At 48.9% G+C, this 19,618-nt stretch overlaps 1 protein-coding gene and 2 gene segments (V, D, J or C); all 3 read left to right on the forward strand.

The window, feature by feature from the left end:
- Window positions 1-19,618, forward strand: part of LOC106729699 — a 387,064-nt gene that overhangs the window by 343,469 nt on the left and 23,977 nt on the right.
- The window catches only part of LOC116664829, a 49,253-nt gene that overhangs the window by 24,352 nt on the left and 5,283 nt on the right, over window positions 1-19,618 (forward strand). Inside the window, 2 exon segments of the C gene segment in view lie at window positions 3,104-3,107; window positions 19,484-19,525. Coding sequence covers window positions 3,104-3,107; window positions 19,484-19,525 — 46 coding nt within the window.
- On the forward strand, window positions 10,506-14,390 carry PRSS2 (serine protease 2). Its single transcript, XM_006185367.3, has 5 exons — window positions 10,506-10,638; window positions 11,999-12,158; window positions 13,162-13,415; window positions 13,799-13,935; window positions 14,187-14,390. Exons 1-5 carry the CDS (start codon window positions 10,599-10,601, stop codon window positions 14,337-14,339), a joined length of 744 nt encoding a protein of 247 aa, XP_006185429.1. The 5' UTR covers window positions 10,506-10,598; the 3' UTR covers window positions 14,340-14,390.

Consider the following 19,618-nt stretch of genomic DNA (forward strand, 5'->3'; position numbering starts at 1 on the left):
TATGTGGAATGTAAAAAAAAAAAAAAAAAGACACAAATGAACTTATTTACAAAACAGAAGCAAACTCACAGACATAGAAAACAAACTTATGATTACCGGGGGGTAAAGAGAGTGAGAAAGGATAAATTGGGAGTTTGAGATTTGCAAATACTAACTACCATATATATAAAAAAGATAAACAATAAGTTTCTTCTGTATAGCACAGGAAACTATATTCAATAACTTGTAGTACCCTATAGTGAAAAAGAATATGGAAACAAACACATGTAAGTATATGTATGACTGAAACATGCTGTACACCAGAAACTGACACATTGTAAACTGACTATACTTCAATTAAAAAAAACTATTTCAGGAAGTTCCACGATAGAGGAAATCAGCCGGATGAAGAAAAAGGACCTTAGTACTGTGGTCAAATTTTACAGAGGAATGACCTGTCTCATAGTCCACGCTGAGTTGAATTAGAGGAAACTTTATAAATTATAAATATACAGAGTTCAAGTAAAGAGGAACCAAGCAGTCATGACTGTAACGACCAAAATTAGGAGATGTGAGAGAAAATGCATTTCAGTTGTGAATTAATAAATGAGGCAGGTGAGAAGAAAACATGAATTTCTGAGCCTGGACAAGAAGAAGAATGGGGATACCATTTATTAGGAGGGAGGAATTCAGGAATAGGAGCCAGTTTACGGAGCACACGTCAGGGGAGGATAAATGAGTTCAGTTTGGGGCAACCCCAGTGAGAACTAAACAGTTGAAATTCTGAGTTACAAGATTCCCACATAATCTAAAATTTTACCTTTCGTTTCCTGAGGTCAATACCGTGTCTCATTCTTGCTTTCTACCCAAAGGGTAGCACGTACAGGTGATCAGTAATTGTGGACGGGGAAGTGATGGATACCTGGGGGCGGGATGGCAGTTGCGGGCTGGGAGCCTTGTGAATGAAGACACAGCTGAAGTGAAGACCCACACAGCTCCACTAGGGGGCAGACTAATTACTCCCTATTCTGCAGAAACTCAACTTCCTATGTTGGGGTGCAGGGGGGAGCATGGTAGGAAGGAAGTACACAGTGGTGAGGAAAGACAAACCTGAATCTGGCTTCTTAGTGCCTTTTCTCAAGGAAGAAGAGCGGCTACCACCTAAAGATGCTGACTCTTCTGCTGCTTCTCCTGGGGCTAGGTATGGCCTTACCCGTGGGGACGGTTGGAGTTAATGCTAAACTGCTGAGAAGAGGAGTCGAGGGTCTGAGGACACGAGTCAGAGCATGGGGGGAGATGTTGGATTGGAGGATCCCTACAGAACGACAGTTGGCAGAACAGAAACAAATGGAGGCAGTGGTACAGGGTTCTTTGGGAGCCATGGTGATACTGGAGCAAATAGTAAAAGACTTTCCTGCCTAGGGACAAGCTTGTCTCAGCCCTCGTGGGTTTCTTTGTCTCTCTGGAACTAGGCTCTGCGTTCGGTGCTCTCGTCTCTCAAAAGCCAAGCAGGGCCATCTGTCAGCACGGGGTCTCCATGATGATCCAGTGTGAGGCCGACAGCCAAGTCATCTCCATGTACTGGTACCGTCAGCGTCCAGGACAGAGCTTGAGCCTGATTGCAACTGCAAATCAGGGCTCCCAGGCCACTTATGAAAGTGGATTTGCCAAGGAGAAGTTTCCCATCAGCCGCCCAAGCCTGAACTTCTCAGTTCTGACTGTGAGCAGTGTGAGCCCTGAAGACAGCAGCTCTTACTTCTGCAGCGCTGACACAGTGCTGGGCCCAGATCACAGATCTGAGCAAGAACCCTGGCTCCCTCCTGCCGGCTCCCACCCGGCTGGGCCTGACATCCCTGGGAGGCTGGTAGAGGCAGGAAACCGCAGCTCTCAGGCAGATGCAGCCGCCTGTGTGTTGGTGGGTGGCTGTGAGCATGAACAAGTAGGCTGGGGACGGGGAGAGGGTCTGGAGGACCCGCCTGGAGGGCTCCACCCGCAGACAAGAAGGGTGGCTCCTGGAGGGTGAGGACAAAATTTCTTCCAGAAGAGTGTTTAGAAATACTCGGTAAACACAATCAGGTACAGTTTGCCTTGAAGTGGCAGAGTCCCAAATACCATTTAACTATTTTGTCTCGAGGCTACACTTAGCCCGTTCTCCATCAGCACGGTTCACGAGGCCCTTAGTCATCTTGCTACCATACTGGCCCGTCGCATGGATGGCCTTACGCTGATTGTTCTTGGTGAACAGAAATTGTAAAGCAGTCTAGCTGCCTGGGGATGTCAAAGGCATGCCAGACCAACGGTAATCTGCAAAACTTCAGGGGCCTGCCACCTTGGTGTGCTTTTGAGTGGTTTACAGATGTGAGACATGTTGGAGTGTCCTCGAAAGGGACAGGTAAGCTACTGCATCTTACATCATCTGCCGTGGAGGAAGAGGTGCAATGCTTACTGGACACTCTAGACGTGGGTGCTAACATCTACTGCTTCCGGGTGTGCTGCTCTGGTCCATTTACTGTCTAATCTGTATGGCTGGGCCCATGCAAGAGACAGTTCTGTAGCAGAGCAAGGCTGTGCTGGGAATGGCCCAGCCACCTGGACCGCAGGCCAGGCAGGCTCAGGCGTTCTTGACGAGCCCGTGGCAGATAGGGATGCTCTGCAGGGCCCTTGGCTTTCCCAAAAAAGAGAATCAGAAGGCAGATGCAAGCAGTTTTGGTGGAAACTCATACGACCTGCCAACAACTGTTCTTTCTTTGAAAACCTGCTCCTGGCTCTGTACTAAATGCCTCATCACAGCATTCAGAACTGGTTGTTATCCGATCTGAAAAACTAGAAATTCGGACACACACTGATTTTTCTGATACGAAGTGGAAACCTATCATTAAGACAAGACCCATGCGTAGGTTGAAAAAGGCACGATTTGATGGCAGGAGCAAATTCCAGCTTCATGGCGCACATTCCTATTCCACCGCTCTCCCCGCCCCCAGCCGAGCCTCTTTACCTTCAACCCACACTCAGGTTTTCATGGGAAATCCCCTATTTTCAGTTGAAAAAACCACGGGCATGTTGCCTGCATAGGTTGCACTTTACTCTGCAGTCATCATTACAGTGAACACGTTTCTTTACAGAGGAAGGTCTTTGCAAGGGCCAGAACTTCAGTCCGTGAATCTGGCGGTCCACGTTTCATGGGGGAGATGGCCTGAAACGTAGCTCTAGCCTTTGATCAGCTTTCGTTCCCCGTATCGTCTAGACTCTATCCACTCACACTTCCCTCTTTCTGCTTCTCTGTGCTGCCTGCGGGATACATTCTTTAGATCCTCTATCCCATCAACTAATTCACATGTGAGCTGCAAATAAGCTGTATCACTTTTCAGTTGACTTTTTGATGTAAATTATATTTTCATTCCTAGAAAATCTACTTGGGACTTTTATAAATGTGAGCAGTCATTTTTGAAGCTTCTTGCTCCCCGTGTATTTTTCAGTTATTTTATTTCTTTAAAAATATCGAACTTACACTTGGAATCTTTCTCTGTTAATGCTGATGTCTGATGACTTTATGCATCTGGTTTTCTTGTGGTTTCGGCTGCCTCTTACTCGGGGTGGCTTATTTCCTTGTGCATTATGTAATTTGATATTATCAATTCACCCTCGTGTTTTCCCTAATTCGTAGAGTATAGCTGGGTTTTCTAGGAAATATTTATTTTTTGCCTCTGTCAAACAATTAGGGGGACAACAGACCTGATATTTTATTTTATAATTCTCAGCGTCCATCTTCCTGGCCTTACAGTGTCTATGCCAAACCCAAAGAGCTGACTACCTAGTGGTCATGAATATTCAGATCAAACTCTTTAATCCTCCACCTGAAGCCAAGACCAAGAGAAATAATTATCCTTGTTTACTGCCTGTTTGGTTATATTTTTAGTTTATTCCCCTAATTTGTTTCAGCCACTATGGAAAACAGTATGGAAATTCCATTAAAAAAAAAAAACTAAAAATGGAATTATTGTTATCCAGCTATCTCTCTCCTGGGCATATATCCACAGGAATTCAAAAAGATTCATGTGCCGCAATGTTCCTAGCAGCACTATTTACAATAGCTAAGTCATGGAAGCAACCTAAATGTCCATCAACAGATGACTGGATAAAGCAGTTGTGACATATATATATATACCCCCACACACACACACATACACACACACAGTGGAATACTACTCAGCCATAAAAAAGAATGAAATAATGCCATTTACAGCAATATAGATGGACCTAGAGATTATCATACCAAGTGAGGTAATCAGACAAAGACAAGTATCATATGATATCACTTATCTGTGGAATCAAAAAAATGACACAATTGAACTTATTTACAAAACAGAAGCAGACTCATAGACATAGAAAACAAACTTATGGTTACCAAAGGGGAAAGGTGGGGGGTGTAAATTAGAAGTTTGGGATTAACAGATACAAACTACTACACATAAAATAGATAAGCAACAAGATCCTACTGTACAGCACAGGGAACTATATTCAGTATCTTGTAATAACCTATAATGGAAAAGAATCTGAAAAAGAATATATATACACATGTATACATGTATAACTGAATCACTATGCTGTACACCTAAAACTAACACAACATTGTAAATCAACTATACTTCAATTTAAAAAACCTGTGGTTGAATATGTCTCTTTATTTCTATTATAGACTCAGCATTGAATAATGAAAGGCACCCTCACCCCACCTTCACAGGGCTGGTATCTTCTTAATCAGTTCTCAACTCAAATACCGTCTCCCCACAAACAGCATTCCTGACCTTCTTACCTAATAGGCCACTTGTGGACCCAGCCTCCAGTCACTCACATCTATTATCTCTTTATCCTAACACCCAATCACTACTCTGATATAAAGATATAGTTGATCCTTAACAAGGTGCAGCTTAGGGACCAAACTTGTGCACAGTTGAAAATCCACTTGTGACTTTAAATAGTCAGCCCTCCGTATCTGAAGTTCCACATTGGTGGATTGAATCAACCCCAGATAGTGTAATATTATAGTTTTTATTGGGAAAAAGAAATCTGTGTATAAGTAGACTCACACAGCTCGAATCCCATTTTGTTCAAGGGTCAACTGTATATACATAATATGTATTTTTAAATGTACTGTCTGCCTCTCCTATACCTCCTTACGTGTGTGGACATGCACACACATAAATGCCATGAAAGCAAAGACTACTGGTATCTTCTCCATTGCTGTTTCCATGTAGCTTAGAAAAACAGCAGGACCATCACTGGAATTCAGTAAATATTTAGTGTTACGGACTGACCTGTGTTCCCCTAAAAGTCATATGTTTCAGTCCTAACCCCAGTCCTTTAGAATGTAACTGTATTTGGAGATAGGGTCTTTAAAGAGATAATTAAGCTGAAATGAGGCCATTACAATGGACTTAATCCAGTCTGGCTGGTGTTCTCATCAGAAGAGATGAGGGCGTACAGGGAGAGACACCCAGGATGTGCGTACAGAGGAAAGGCCACGTGGGGACGCAGGGAGACAGAGGCCGTCTGCAAGCCGAGGAGCGAGGCCTCAGGAGAACCAACCCTGCTGACGCTGTCAAGGAAAGTAATCAATAAACAATCTGTAATAGGAATAGAAAGGAGTTGTGTTGAGCCAAATGGAGAACTACAGCCCAGCAGAGAGCTTTTCAAATAACTGAGGAACTGCTCTGTAGAAGCGTGGCTTTCAGCACAGTTTTATGTCTTGTCAGAACAAAGAACATTGAACAAGTCAGCGATACATTCCTTCAAAGTTTAAAAAAAAAAAAAAAAAAAGACCAGCACATACACAGAGAGTCAGTATGGCCTTGGCATCTGAAACAAGAGTCTTACCAGCAAAGAGGGACCAGTGCTGGTCTCCCAGGAAGGGAAGCATTTAATTTTTATTTTTAACATGGACATTCTTTACTTCTGATCGATGTGTCTTGTTCTATAATAATTAAAGCAGATGTACAATGTATGGTTGATAAGCCACAAATAGGCTATTTTAGGTAGCATAAAATTCAAGTTAATTCAGGTAGGAGCCAGAATGACTTTCCCCAGTATGTGAAAATTTCTTTTATCAACACCTTGATCGTGGACTTCGAGTTCCCAGAACTGTGAGCAAATAGCTTTCTGTTGTTCAAGACACCCGGTCTGTGGGGTTTTGTTAAGGCAGTCTGAGCAAATAATACTCTGAGTAAATAAATATGATTCAGAAGAAAAGAGAAGAGTTGGCTAAGCAATAATGACTTCCCTGGAGAAAAACTCTACAAAAGCATTTGAGTTTAGACAATGTAAGCCCGTTAAAAAAATGAACTAGATTGTTCTAACGGGAGGGGGAGCAGACGCTTTTCCTTTCTATTTGAGTAGAAAGGTGTCCCAGTAGCATGGGCGGCTCCATCGGCTGCCCCACCCCCAGACTGGGAAAGGGCACAGGTGTGATGGGTTCTAGAGAGGCAAACGCAATGGCCCTGAACTTGAGTGGTCCTCAGGTGGAACCGCGTGGGCGCCTGTGTGGACTGAGCGCTCAGTCCCGGGCCTTGGGAGCCTTCAGGAGATCCTCCTGGACAGGTTAGCCTGTAGGAAGTGGACTGACCATTGGCTGCATCCCAAGTGGACAACACAGTCTAGGGTTTCTGAAAACCCAAAAGAGTGGAGGGAGCTCAGTTGACTAGACTTATCACTGAACTTGGCTTGTGGGGCTCAGTCTGCATCTAATATGATTTAGAAAAAGAAATGCATGTCATCTATTAAGCCCTGAGCATCATGGGACAAGTCATGGCTGCCAGACTGTCTACGGGCTTCCTCTGCTCACTCTTCAGTGACACTGAAGTCACTTAAGAAGCCCAGGGACCAGACAAGGAGGGACTGGAATGTGAACCGAAAGACCATTACGTTACAGGAACCACTCTATCTTTAGATAAAAACCTTTCATTGCTAGACCCTCCCCTAGTTACCCCTCTATATCAGCCTGAAGAACAGATACAATACACAAATGGACGGCCCCCAGGCATAAAACTTGCCCATCTTCCTTGCTTCGAGGTGGGGAGCAGAAGGGGGCTGGGGAGGAGGAGCAGGCTTCTCCATTTAGCCAGCCAGCCCTGACCAGTCTACGCCTCCAGCATCTGCCTCACCCTTCAATTTTTCCTGATCGCACAGAGCGCCCCTTCACTGTCCAGACTCAGTGATTCCCAGGCAGAGATATTCAAGGAAATCGCTCTTATTGGAGAAGGAGAAATTGCACAATGAAGAAAATACGCAGTTCAGAAAAAATTAGTGGAGGTGGGGAGGATCTGGGAGTTTTGAGAAAAGATAGCCCAGAATTTGATAATCTGGTTGGAGGTGGTAAAGGACACCGGATGCCAGGGAGGAGGTGACTCAGAGCTGAGAAATACCTGTGCTGGGGGGGGGTGGGGGGGCTTGGGGAGGCAAATTTTTTTTTTTTTTTTTTTTAAAGAAACTAGGGCTTTGGAATCTGACAAAAGTCTACTTTTCAGATGAGTGGGAGGTTGGAAAGACTCCAGCATGTGTGACAACATGATGGGAAATGAACGTATCTTCAACAGAGAAAGGTTCTGGTGTCATTTATGTGAGTGACCACGGGGTGACCGTGGAGAAGTCACTTAACTTCTTAGCTTAGATTTTTTCATCAGTACAAAGAGGAGGAAATGCTACCTGCTGCCCGCCTCATGAGGCTGAGGATCGACTTTCGTTTTGTGGTAGAGCATGCAGGCTCGGGCATCGGGGGGCCGCGCTTCAACCCCTGCTGGCTGTGTGGCCTTGAAAATTTACTTCACTCCACAAACCTCGTCTTGTCATCTATGAAACAGTCAACCCATAGGTGGTTATGATAATAAAGGGGAAAAAAAGGTCCGTGAAGGACTCGCAACAATTGGTGTAGTAAGCACACAGAAACTATGCACTATTATCCTAATTCAAAGGCAGTGGCTTGATACACCAAGCACTAAATATGAACTAGAATGATTGTGCCAAGAGCTGCACTGACTTATCCAAACTGAATTTGGGCAAAGGTGGACCTGATCCATTCTACACATCTGAGCCTAGAGTATGAGGGAATGGCTTCCACCCACGTCTCTCTCCTTTGTCTGTATGGCGATCCCTGCTACTTTGACAGAAACTCACATCACACCGTGTTGTGGGTGGGCTGGCTTACTCTAATGAGGAGTGCAAAATGTCAGGAGGTTAGTCTATAGGCTTTAGACCCAGCAAAGCCCCCAAACTTGGGAGTTCCCTTTTAGACAGAGTCAGAGCCGCAAGCACCAATCCAAAAACTTTCTCCCTTTTCCCAAGATAATATCTTATCTTCTACCAAGGATCACCCACCACCCCAGACCTGTCCAGGGCACGCTGGCATGCAGAGGAAGGGTCTCTATCTTACAGTAGGACTTCCTATAAAGACCCCATAATGGGGGGACAAAACAAAATAGCATATTTGATATTTCAGAAAAAGTCCCCATTATGGAGACTTCACAACCTAGGTCAGCTACCTGTGGCCACAGAGAGGTGTGCCATCCATTAGACGTGTCCTGGAGGGACCCATGACCGTGGCAAGGTAAGGCTGTGAAGCCAGGTGTCAGGTGGAAGATTAATTCACTCTTCTACTCCCCTCCAGGAGACAAGCATCACTGGGGGTCAGGAAGTAGTTTGTCCTCTGGCTTGACCCCTTAGCTGCCATCTGCAGTGATTCCCACGCCTCGCAACGCTCTCCCAGGCCTTTCTGGAGCCTTGAGGCCAGCTCTACCACTTGTAGATCTGTATTCTTGGGTGAGACACAACCTTTCTTATTCTTAGTCTCATCCTCTGTAAATGGAACTAATGTTGTTCTGCGCACCTCGCGTCAAAACATTTATGATCAGTGAGACTTGAAATTCCACACAAATGGGCATCAGCTTCCCATCGCTGTCGGCAGGTGTGAAAGCTCTTCCATATAAAAGCTGCCAGGCACTGCAAGAATCTATCAGCATCCCCACCTAGACAGGAGCCCAGCAGGGAACAGAGGGTGCGCAGAGGGAGAGGGCAGAGCTCTGAGCCGTGGGTGGGTGGGTGTCCTGGTGTGGAGAAGCTGGCTTCCAGCAGTGCCAGGCACTGGGCCAGGAGACACCCCGTGGTCCCTCTCAAGCCGTGAGCCCCACCCTCACCTCCCTCTAGTTCCATTTCCTCCATCCCCCCAGCCTACCTCCTGTCTCACCACCAGACTTCCGAGCTTTTCTCACTGTGTTCACCATCTCCAGAACGTTCGCTCATTGTTACCTTTCCAAGAAAAGTGGGAGCTCTGCCCACTACTGCCGGTCACGAACCCTGTGCTCAGAGCAGCTGAGAAGTCTCCTCACAGGCAGCCTCCTCCACCTGGTTCACATCGTTAGACTCAAGCACAGGCTCCAGTTCCGTCTCTTGCCCCTCTGGCCAGACTGTGTCTCAATAAGATACAGGGAGGGCTGTGTCTTAATGGCCATGGAAGTTTGCAAACTGAGATTGTTTCTGGGAAGATTCACTCTGTACTGAGCTTAGCAAAATAGTCCCACTGCATCTAAAATGGAAAATTCCAGAATTACCCCACCTTCAACTTTGTTATCAATCACCTAATACTCGACCTTTATAACTGAGTGCCAGTCTCTCTACCTACGGCTGATTCTCTGATCAGGACCCCAATTTACCATTGTCCAAACCTTTCCTAATTTCTGATCTGGAGCTTAAAATTCCAGCTCAGGCTGCCAGCTTCTAGCGGGTGGGGGCAATTTCCTTCACCCTGAGTACAGTTTCCTAGCACAACCACGAGGCTGCTTAAAGAGAACCTACGGCAGCATGAGCGGTGAGAAAGACCAGTGTCTTCATAGTGAGGAAGAGGGGGAACATGGTACTGGTCCCCTATCCCCACAAATGTATCAGGTAAACACCTACTTAACCCTTGGCCCCTCCTCCTTCCAAACAGTCCTCGTCCACAAGGCTCGGTAGGAAGGAGAGCCAGCTGAAAGGCCAGACTCCCAAGAAGCTCTGCCTCTCCCATCTCATCACGTCTTGGTGTTGGGATCCTGGTTCCCCAAGGCTTTGGATTTGACCTTCCTCCCCAGCGGTTTGGACTTGAGAAAGGTCTTCCCGCTTACAGCTATGGCTTAGTCAGGACCTCCTTCCTCTCTTGGGACTCCAGGATACTGGGAAGCCAAGTGTGCTCCCAGTAGCAGCCTTTTCTTAAAGTAAGTTAATCTCTGTGAGGTCAGAGGATTCCTAGGGGCCCAGATCATTCTCCCTCCTCCTAACTGTCACCTCCTCTGCTTAAGAAGGCCCAACTGTGATGTGTGGGGTCTTGGCTTCCCCTGTTTCCCTCACCCCAGAATCCTCCTGGGCTCAGCTGGTCTTCCTCTCTGTCCTCAGAAGTAAGGTTCCTTATCTCCCGCAGGTCCTGAGTCCACAGAGCGGCCAAACATAGCAGAACTGATGCAAGACACCAGGAAAGGGAAAGCTGCAGGTGTGTTTGTCCTGGGAGGAGCGGTGGCCCTCCACCCTCACCTACATCCCTCTCCCTCTCCTTGGGAGGTATAAAGGCTCCCCGTCACCCACTCAATTAGACTTCTGCCACCATGAATCCACTCCTGATCCTTGCCTTCGTTGGAGCAGCTGGTGAGTTTCATGCTTGGTCCAGGCCCCCTCTCCCGGCGGAGATACACACCCCACCATTCCTGCGGCCTCTCCGGTCTACCTGTGCTCTGATAATCTATCTTTCCTGTCCAGCACCTGCCTTCCCACTCTTGGGCTCTCTTGAAGCCTCACTTCTCTCCCCTTCTGCCCAACTCCACTTCCATCCCCAACATCCATCCATTTCCCCTTGGGACTTTTTCAAAAGAGACTAGAAAGGGAGACCAGGTAGAGATGGTCTGTGATGTGAGCTAGTACTTGTGGCTTGGCTGTAGCTGCTCCTAACCTCAGATGCACCCGGGGAGACTGGAAGGAGTCTCTTGCCGGAGTCCTGGTAACTGGCCTGGGACGTGGCCTGCACATTGAATTTTTAAACTTCCCAGATGATTTTAAGATTCCCAGGTGTCCACCCACCATTGCAAATCACTGTTCTCTTGGCCAATAACAGTGTCTACCCTTGTCGTATGCAATGGGTGCCTGGCCTCACAGTGGAGATTGGAGCTATGGGAGAGGCTGGGTGCAGCCAGGGCCACTCAGGAGCTTGCCCTGGTTAGGCCAACCTACCTTCCCAGCCTGGGGCTGAAAGCACAGTGGGGAGGAGACTGGTGATGAGTAAGAGAGACTTTGTGCACAGCACAGGGATCCTGCCGCACAGCACAGGGAACTATATTCAGTGCCTTGTAGTGGCCTACAACAAAAGGAATACGAAAAGGAATATACCTATATGTATAAATAAATCACTAAAAAAAGGCACAAAAATCAGAACAGTATTTGAGAAATCAGATTGTTCATAATGTTCGTTCTCAACTATATTAAAGCATAAAGGGAGATCTGTGCTTGCAGATTTATTCATCTCAGAAATAGTAACATCTATAATATGCTATTATTCATTTATCATTAAGGAATAATCCAAGGTAATTCTGAATACTTTAAGGAATTATTTCAAATACTGTTCTTTAAAAAGGGATCAGTGACTTGTTAGTTTTCTGGACTAAGCTAGAACATGACTCTTTTGACAAGAATTTTAAAAAAGAGAGAGAGAGAAGCCTTCCCCGTGAGACCCCATCACACTGAGAGCACTGTGAGGGGATTTCTTTGCCCTGGTGCCGCCACTGGAGGTCTGGGCCTGCGTCCCCGCGGGGTCCCTACCTCTGCGCCCTGCGGGCACGCGGAGCGGCTGGGGGAGCCACCTCCCGCGATACACACCGGGGGCGCTCCCTTGTGGCCTCCCTCTCGTCGCTGTGCTTGCTCGGGAATCCTGATCAGCGTGGCCCAGCCGCGGGGCTCCAGGCTGCACCCTCCCACCTCCGGCTGAGCCGCCCTCTCCCTTCTGTCTCCACTCAAGTTGCTGTCCCCACTGACGACGATGACAAGATCGTCGGGGGCTACACCTGTGCGGAGAATTCCGTCCCCTACCAGGTGTCCCTGAACTCCGGCTACCACTTCTGCGGGGGCTCCCTCATCAGCGACCAGTGGGTGGTGTCCGCTGCTCACTGCTACAAGTCGTAAGTGCTGGGCCCCTGCCGGCCAGGCCCACCGCCCGGGGCCCTCTCTGAGAGCCGGGGTCCGTCCAGGGGGCTGCTGAGTTTGGTACAAAGATGGGGAAGAAGTGGGAGCTGCGGGTGAAGAGGGGCACACCCTAAATAGATAGATCAAACAGCAAGGGGCTGCCGGTCACAAAAACAGGGAGGGACTATTCTGGGGGTGGAAATGCCCCCGTAGGAAAAGCAGACAGGGACATCACACAAGTCACCTTTGCCAAGTTGGCTCCATGTCAAAACCAGCTAAGAAATGTTCGAAAAATACGAATGCCCAGTTCCTATTGAACTCAGAATTTTTAGGAAGAGGGCTTGAATATCAGTGAGTTTTTAACACTCTCTGCCTCTGGCAAGTCTACTCTACAGGCAGAGCTTAGAATCACTGGCTGGACCAAGGGTTCTCAGACCTGAGTGTGCATCAAAATCACCTGGAAGGCCTGTTAAACCACAGCTCTCTGGGCCCCACCCCCAGAGTTTCTGATTCAGCAGGCCCAGGGCAGGAACCGGGAGAGGGGATGTCGGACAGGTTCCCAGGTGAGGCTGATGCTGCAGATGCTGGCGCAGCGCTAGGCAGATCACACGGGATGGTGGTGCTCACCGGAGCGAGAAGGGGGTCAAAGTCACTGCGTGTGGTTAGCAAGGTTACAGAGGAAGAAGGACGCCTGGGGAACTTGAAGTGGCTCGTTTCTCATGCCCGCAACACTGACTGCCTGAGGGATTATGGGAAAGGCGGCTGGAGAAGGGGATGGAGGAGCAACCCCCAACCAGACCCCTTCACCTGGTCCCTGCTCCACCCCCACCCACTGTGAAGCATGGAGGTTGTCAGTCTCACCTGCACTGACCCACCGCCCTTCTGCCCTGTGACATTCCCACACCTCCACCCCTGAGCAGGGAGTACCCTGGGAGGAGATGTCGGGTTGTGGAGAACAGGACTTCTCTCAGGTTTCCCCTTCTCCCCCCAAACCCACAGCCGCATCGAGGTGAGGCTGGGAGAAAACAACATCGATGTTGTGGAGGGCACTGAGCAGTTCATCAGTGCGGCCAAGGTCATCCGGCACCCCAGTTACAACAGCTGGACCCTGGACAATGACATCCTGCTGATCAAACTCTCGTCGCCTGCAGTCCTCAGTACCCGGGTGTCCACCTTAGCTCTGCCCACCGCCTGCGCGGCTGCTGGCACCCAGTGCCTCATCTCTGGCTGGGGCAACACCCTGAGCTCTGGCGGTGAGTGGGCCCCTCACGACTTCAGCCTCCTACCTAGCCACGTTGCCCAGAATCCAGCAGCCCCTGAGCTTGGACCACCTTGCTTCCAGTCTGCAAATTCACATCAAGTGCCTACTACACCCAGGCCCCTGCGCTGGGTACCAGAGATATGCAAGGTGTAGAGAGCTGACCCCTAGAATCAAAAGACAGGACCAGTGTAGGCCTTGCTATTATTACCTCTAGGGGAGGGGTCGGCAGAGAGCATCCCTGGGAGCTGAAACCCACTGCCGGCCCTTCCGTGGGGGGCCTCTCCTGGCTGCCCCCAGGTTCAGCCCTGGAGTACCATCTCCAGTCCTGGCCTGACCCCCGTTTTCCTTTCCTTGATCTCTTCCTGATCCTCAAAGTCAACTACCCTGAGCTGCTGCAGTGCCTGGACGCCCCCCTGCTGAGCCAGGCCGAGTGTGAGGCTTCGTACCCCGGACAGATCACTGACAACATGGTCTGCGCCGGCTTCCTGGAGGGAGGCAAGGATTCCTGCCAGGTGACTTGACCCTGTCATGCTGAGACCCTGCCCAGACACCACGCAGCCCCCCCTGGGAGCGGGCTTGCAAGCTCCCATTCAGTGGTCCCGTGGAGAAGCGAGGGCGGCTAGCGTGGGTGGCATCTCATCAGTGAGAAGGATGTGGAGCCACAGAGCTGACAGAAACCGGGTCTTTTAAGGTTCAGACTGCACACGCCTCTGGTCCGCCTTTCCTCTCTCTTTATAAAGCTTGTCCCATCTTTCCCTCCCAGGGTGATTCTGGTGGCCCTGTGGCCTGCAACGGAGAGCTCCAGGGTATCGTCTCCTGGGGCTATGGCTGCGCCCAGAAGAACAAGCCTGGGGTCTACACCAAGGTCTGCAACTATGTAGACTGGATTGAGGAGACCATCGTGGCCAACAGCTAAACCCTATCCCTCTGCCATCGTTATGCTAATAAAGTGACTCTGCTCCCATTGCTCAGGTCTGCATCTGCTCCCTCCAGCCCCCTCACTCTGGGGAACATCCTCCCACCCAAGGCCAGACAGGGTCCACCCCCATCTCTAGCTGCAACTGTGGTCCATCACCCTTTGGTCCATCAGCCTGTGATCCATCAACCTGTGGCCCATTAGCCCCGCAACTCAACATCTCTCCAGCTCCTCCCCTGCCCTCGGCACTTCCTGAGGGGCTCTGGTCTTACCCACCCCTTCACCCTCTTCAGAAAAGTCTTTGACTCCTTCTGCTCCTGACCCTCATCCCCACACCCCTGCCCTGGCCCTGCTGACCCTCTGGCCTGAGTGAGGAATCCTCCTTCCCTCCCACGCTTTCCCCTATCACACGTCTGCTCATGCTGCTGGTGTACATGGATGTGTCTGCCTTGGCCTTCAGCCGTGAGCTTCCTGGGGAAGAAATCTGGTCTTGCTCAACCTGGTGTATCTACTGATCAAACCACAGCTGGGGCAGAGTAGGCCACCAGTGATCAAATGAACAGAGTATGAGCTAGGCCTGGAGGGAAATGTACGGAAGGAAGAAAGAGCCTTCCAGGAGGACGGTTCTCCAAGGGTGGCCCCTGGACCAGCGGCACCAGCATCACCTGGGAATTTAGGAGAAATGCAAATTCCTGGGCCCCACACCAGACCCACTGAGCCAGAAGCTCTGAGACAGAGCCCAGGAAGTTGCATTTTAACAAGACTTCCAAGTCATTCTGAAGTCAAAGTGACAGCCCTAGACCAGGACCCTCTGTGAAACCGACAGTAATATCGTCTTTACTCCCTGCAGGCACCATGATAAAACTTTACGTGTATTCTCTCAGTTATTTCTCACAACAGCTCCGGACGGTAGGTGTGATTCTATTTATCATCATCATCATCATCCTTCCCATTTTACAGATAGGAGACTGGAGTTTCAAAAGGTTCAGTAACTTGTCCAAGGTCCAAGCAGGCTGGTTGGGAGCCCCACAGCCTGGCTACGGTGGTGGGGCTGGGGGTGGGGGGGCTAGCAGGTGCCACGTCTACCAGAGCCTGGGAACTGAAGTGGCGGCGCCTGGGCACTGGTTCCAGCCCTGTCTTTTATCCCACACCCCTTTGGGGACCCTTTTAGCCTCTTCAACTTTCAATTTCATCTGGGGAAATTAGAAGACAAATTCGGGGTTAAAATGTCTGTTAACATACTTGAAAGTTTTCAAAATGACACATAGATATTAGTTGTGTGTCTCCTCCCTACATCCCAACACACCTTAAGAAAGGCACGGGCACCATCCACATTCCTCTCACCCCCTCAAGCGGCCAGCGCTGAGATTGCAGCCACTTAGGTCTAACAAAAAATAAGGAAAGGCTGCTCCCTGCTGTCCAAGAGGAAGAATGACCCCGCTGGGTCCCTGCCTATCAGGTCTAAACTCCTTTTACAGGGAAAAATAAACAAGCCTTCGCGTACACTCAGGCGGCTGAGAGTATGACAGAGTAGTGGCAAAGCTGGGACAAACCCCAGCAGGGTTAAAAGTAGTGGAACCAAGACAGGGAAGTATTATTCTTTGTAAGGCCAGTTGGGATGAGGGTCCCCAGCTAGCTGGTCAAAGGAAACCACTTAAGGAGTAAATTACTGTCAGGTGAAAAATGTGCATAAATAAGATGGGAAAATCATGGTGCAAGATCAAAGTGAGTCACCGCATTGATGAGAGTGGTCCTCATTGTGGAAGAGGAGCAAGGAAGTGGTCTTGCCACTTTCCAACTGATAAAAGCGATCAATGAACTTTTATTCGGGCTATGGTAGAGCACTGTGAGATCTGTCACCAGGCCTGGGTTAAATAAAGACTGTAGCCCCTTTCCCCTTTTCCTGTAAATACTGCGAGCCCTGTGGTTGCAGCCAGCTCGTAGCACCACCAGATAGCTCCCTGCTCTTCTTAGCACCCGACACCTGCCCTTCTCCTCCTGGGGACAAGAAGTGGGTCCCCTGGTGCTGAAGTAGAAATACCCAGGGTAATTCCCTGCTAATTGTTTATTTACACATAAATTAATAAACCCAACCCTAGAGATTTTTAACTCAAAATATCCTGGGGACTACTCAGAAATACGTATTTTTCACAAGCTCCCTAGTTGATCAGAGACTCGGTATGCAAATTCAGGACCATAAAACAACTGCTTGCATAAACTGATCTTCTCTGGAAAAAAAGAATAACTTTGTTAATAAAACATGTAGGGTTTTTTTTCAGTAGCAGATTTTAAAATTACTTAAAGCAGTGCTTTATTGTTATTTTTCTTTTAAAATTTTATTCAGTTTAATTTTAAATAGATAATAAAGCCGCACGGTTCAAAAATCAAAACACGATAAAGTTGATACTGAGAAATGTTTATTTGACTTACACTCTGCTTCTGCCTCCTCCACTCATTCTTAACAGGTAATCTCTTTTATCCATCTCTTTGTAACCTTCCACTGTTTATGTAGCATCAAGCAAACAAAAGTATAATTCTTATTTTCCCCCTTTGTTAGACAAAGGTAGCAGGTACAGGAACATTATTTTATAGCTTGCTTTTATCCAATTAACAGTATTAAGCTTTCCATAGCAATATGAAACATTTTCATTCTTTTTCAGCACTGAAGAACATTCTGATTTGTGAATGTATCACAATTTATTTATCCAATTTCTTACTGATGGGCACTTAAGGGTTTCCCAGTCTTTCTGCTATTCCAAACAATGCAAATATTTTACCCACATTTTTTTCATTTGTATGCAAGTGTGATTACAGGATAAATTCCCACAGGTGGGATTGCTGGGTGAAACAGGAGGCACATTTGTAGGTTTTATGGATGTTTCCAAATTGCTCCTATAAAGGGTCGCATTATCTCGCACTCCTACCAGCAATCAATGTATTTCACCAGCAACTAGCCAAAAAAGAATGGTCTTCCATAATTCAGTGTTCTCAATCAAGTTGGTGAAAAGCAACGTTTCAATGCAGTTTTAGTTTGTATCTATCACTGCAAGTGTCTTTCTGTGGCTTAAGCGCATTTGGATCTTATTTCTGAGCCTCTGTTCTTTGCTGGTTTAATTGAGCTGCTGGATTATTTCCTTATTGATCTCTAGGAGTTCATCATGATGGGGAGATCAGCCCTTAGGGTGAGAACTGCTCACGTTTCTCCCATGTTGTTATTTGTCTTTTGATTCTGCGTACGTTTTCCCCTGTAAGTGTGTTATCATTACGTAGGCAAGTTGGTCTCTTTTTCTCCCTCTAGATTTTAAGTCATAGTTTGAAAGGCAGCAAAAGGAAGCACCATCTAGTGAAATGAGGTTGAGGCCACACACTGGAGGTTCAATCTCAAGGTCATCTAGTGCAGGGAAAATGAAATACCCATCAAACATGTGAAATGTTTCTGCCCCTCAGGGAAAAGCGGGAGGAGACCTTGATGGCAATCACGTGGCCATGCGCTTCGCTTTGAACGTCCCTGAGGCTGTATTCATCCACTTCGCTGTCCTCTCCCCCAGCTCCCTTCCCTGAACTCTGATGTCTGAGGTCCACAGTGAGGAGAGAGGCCAGCGGGCGACACACGTGGTCCTCCCTTTCCTCACACCTGGTTAGAGACACAGCTCTCAGCCCTCAGCACTGTATCTACCCCTGGGAAAGCCCTGCCTCTGTGTAGCTCGTAGTTACTTCTTCCCAGATCACCCTGGAGGTTCAGAATTGGGCCAAAGGGCAGAGTCTGGGTACTGAGGGATCCCATTCTTGGGTGAAAGGCATGACCTCTAGTGACCAGTCTCAGGGGCAGACCCAGGGTGGAAAGGGGCTGCTACAGTGGGCGACAACTGTGTAGAGGGGCGGGCACCAGGGAAAACACACCGTCTTGATGCAAGGGCACGGGGCAGGGGCTGGGGGGCCTGGTTCCTACCCTCTCCCCCTCGCAGGGGCGCTGACGTCACCGCCTCGCCCTCCAATGCCCTCAAAGGGGCAGCTGCTCTGGTGGTTTCTCCCAGACCCCGACTCCGACTCCGAGGGGCGGGCCCATGGGAGGGGCCGTTTTTGTATAAAGCTGTAACGTTGTGGGGACAGGGGGCCACGGTGATTCAACCCTATGGGAAATCTTTACAAAAACCTTTCTGCCTGTCCCAAAGCCCACAGTCCCTCTGCCCTCTGCCCGGGTCACAGGCCCAAGGGTGGTTTGGGTCAGAATGCCTCCACCTCACCCCCGGCCACCTGTCAAGTCAAGGCCACGGACAAGGACAGGCCTGGATCAGAGCTGCAGCTTCCGGGCAGAAAGCCAGATGTAAGAAGACTGCCTCAGGGCCTCATGGGTGAAGAACCCAGAAAGACCCCTTTAGACAGACCCCACCCCACCCGTCCCCCAGGACAAGGTCAGTGGGAAGGGACCCCTTCTTTAAAAGAAGAAGCCAGTGGTATCCCAGCTCTCTGTGGACAGTCATGGGTCTCCGGGACTCCACTCCCCTCCCCAGGCCCACATCCCTCTCTGATGGAGCCTCAGAAAGATTCCAGAAAGGAATCTTTCAGGGCCCTCTGGATGGACTCTGGCCATGTTCTGTGGCCCCAAGAATCAAAAGTCAAAAACAGTCTTCTGTGCAATGTCTATAAAGCACACGAGGGGTTCCTAATTCCAAAATCCACCAGACACCATCCAGGACCCGCTCCTCTCTGCACACTTCATATGTGTTTTCCTTTTTGCTCCGTGTCACTGTGTGAACACTGAAGTTTTCTTTGGAGAAGGCACCAGACTCACGGTTGTAGGTAAGATATAGTCCAGCTCTTTCCTGGCCCCTTGTAGGGGAAGGCGGGTCCCCAGTGGGCGTTGTAGGGTGGCTGTATTCTGATGTGTTATGACTTTAACTTCGGCCCAGGGACCAAGCTGACGGTCGTAGGTAAGGCCAGGGTCTCCAGCGAGTACGATGAGGCAGGACTGTCTCCTGGGGAGGACTCGCTTCCCTGGGGGAGGGAAGGATGACCCAGCTCCTGGGTCCTGGTGGTTCTGTGGGGGAAAAGATCCACGAACAGCCCAACCTCTCCCTGAATCCCAGCTGGCTCAGGAGACAACGGGAGGTTTTGAAGTGGATCTGGGAGGCTGTGCTTTACAGACACCTACTATTTTGGGGAGGGAAGCCGGCTCACTGTTGTAGGTAAGCCAGTCAGGGCTGGAGAGCTGGGAACCAAAAGGGGGGTGGGGTGCAGAGTCCGATGGCTCTGCCATCTCAGATGCTTCAGTTAAAGCA

The sequence above is a fragment of the Camelus ferus genome, chromosome 7, assembly GCF_009834535.1.
Source record: "Camelus ferus isolate YT-003-E chromosome 7, BCGSAC_Cfer_1.0, whole genome shotgun sequence".
Classification (NCBI taxonomy): domain Eukaryota; kingdom Metazoa; phylum Chordata; class Mammalia; order Artiodactyla; family Camelidae; genus Camelus; species Camelus ferus.

Bases quoted from the DNA above. Each gene is read 5' to 3' on its own strand.
- PRSS2 (XM_006185367.3), top strand. From the start codon at position 10,599: ATGAATCCACTCCTGATCCTTGCCTTCGTTGGAGCAGCTG. The intron at 12,159-13,161 runs GTAAGTGCTGGG...CCAAACCCACAG, and splicing joins GCTGCTCACTGCTACAAGTC to CCGCATCGAGGTGAGGCTGG. The intron at 13,936-14,186 runs GTGACTTGACCC...TTTCCCTCCCAG, and splicing joins GAGGCAAGGATTCCTGCCAG to GGTGATTCTGGTGGCCCTGT.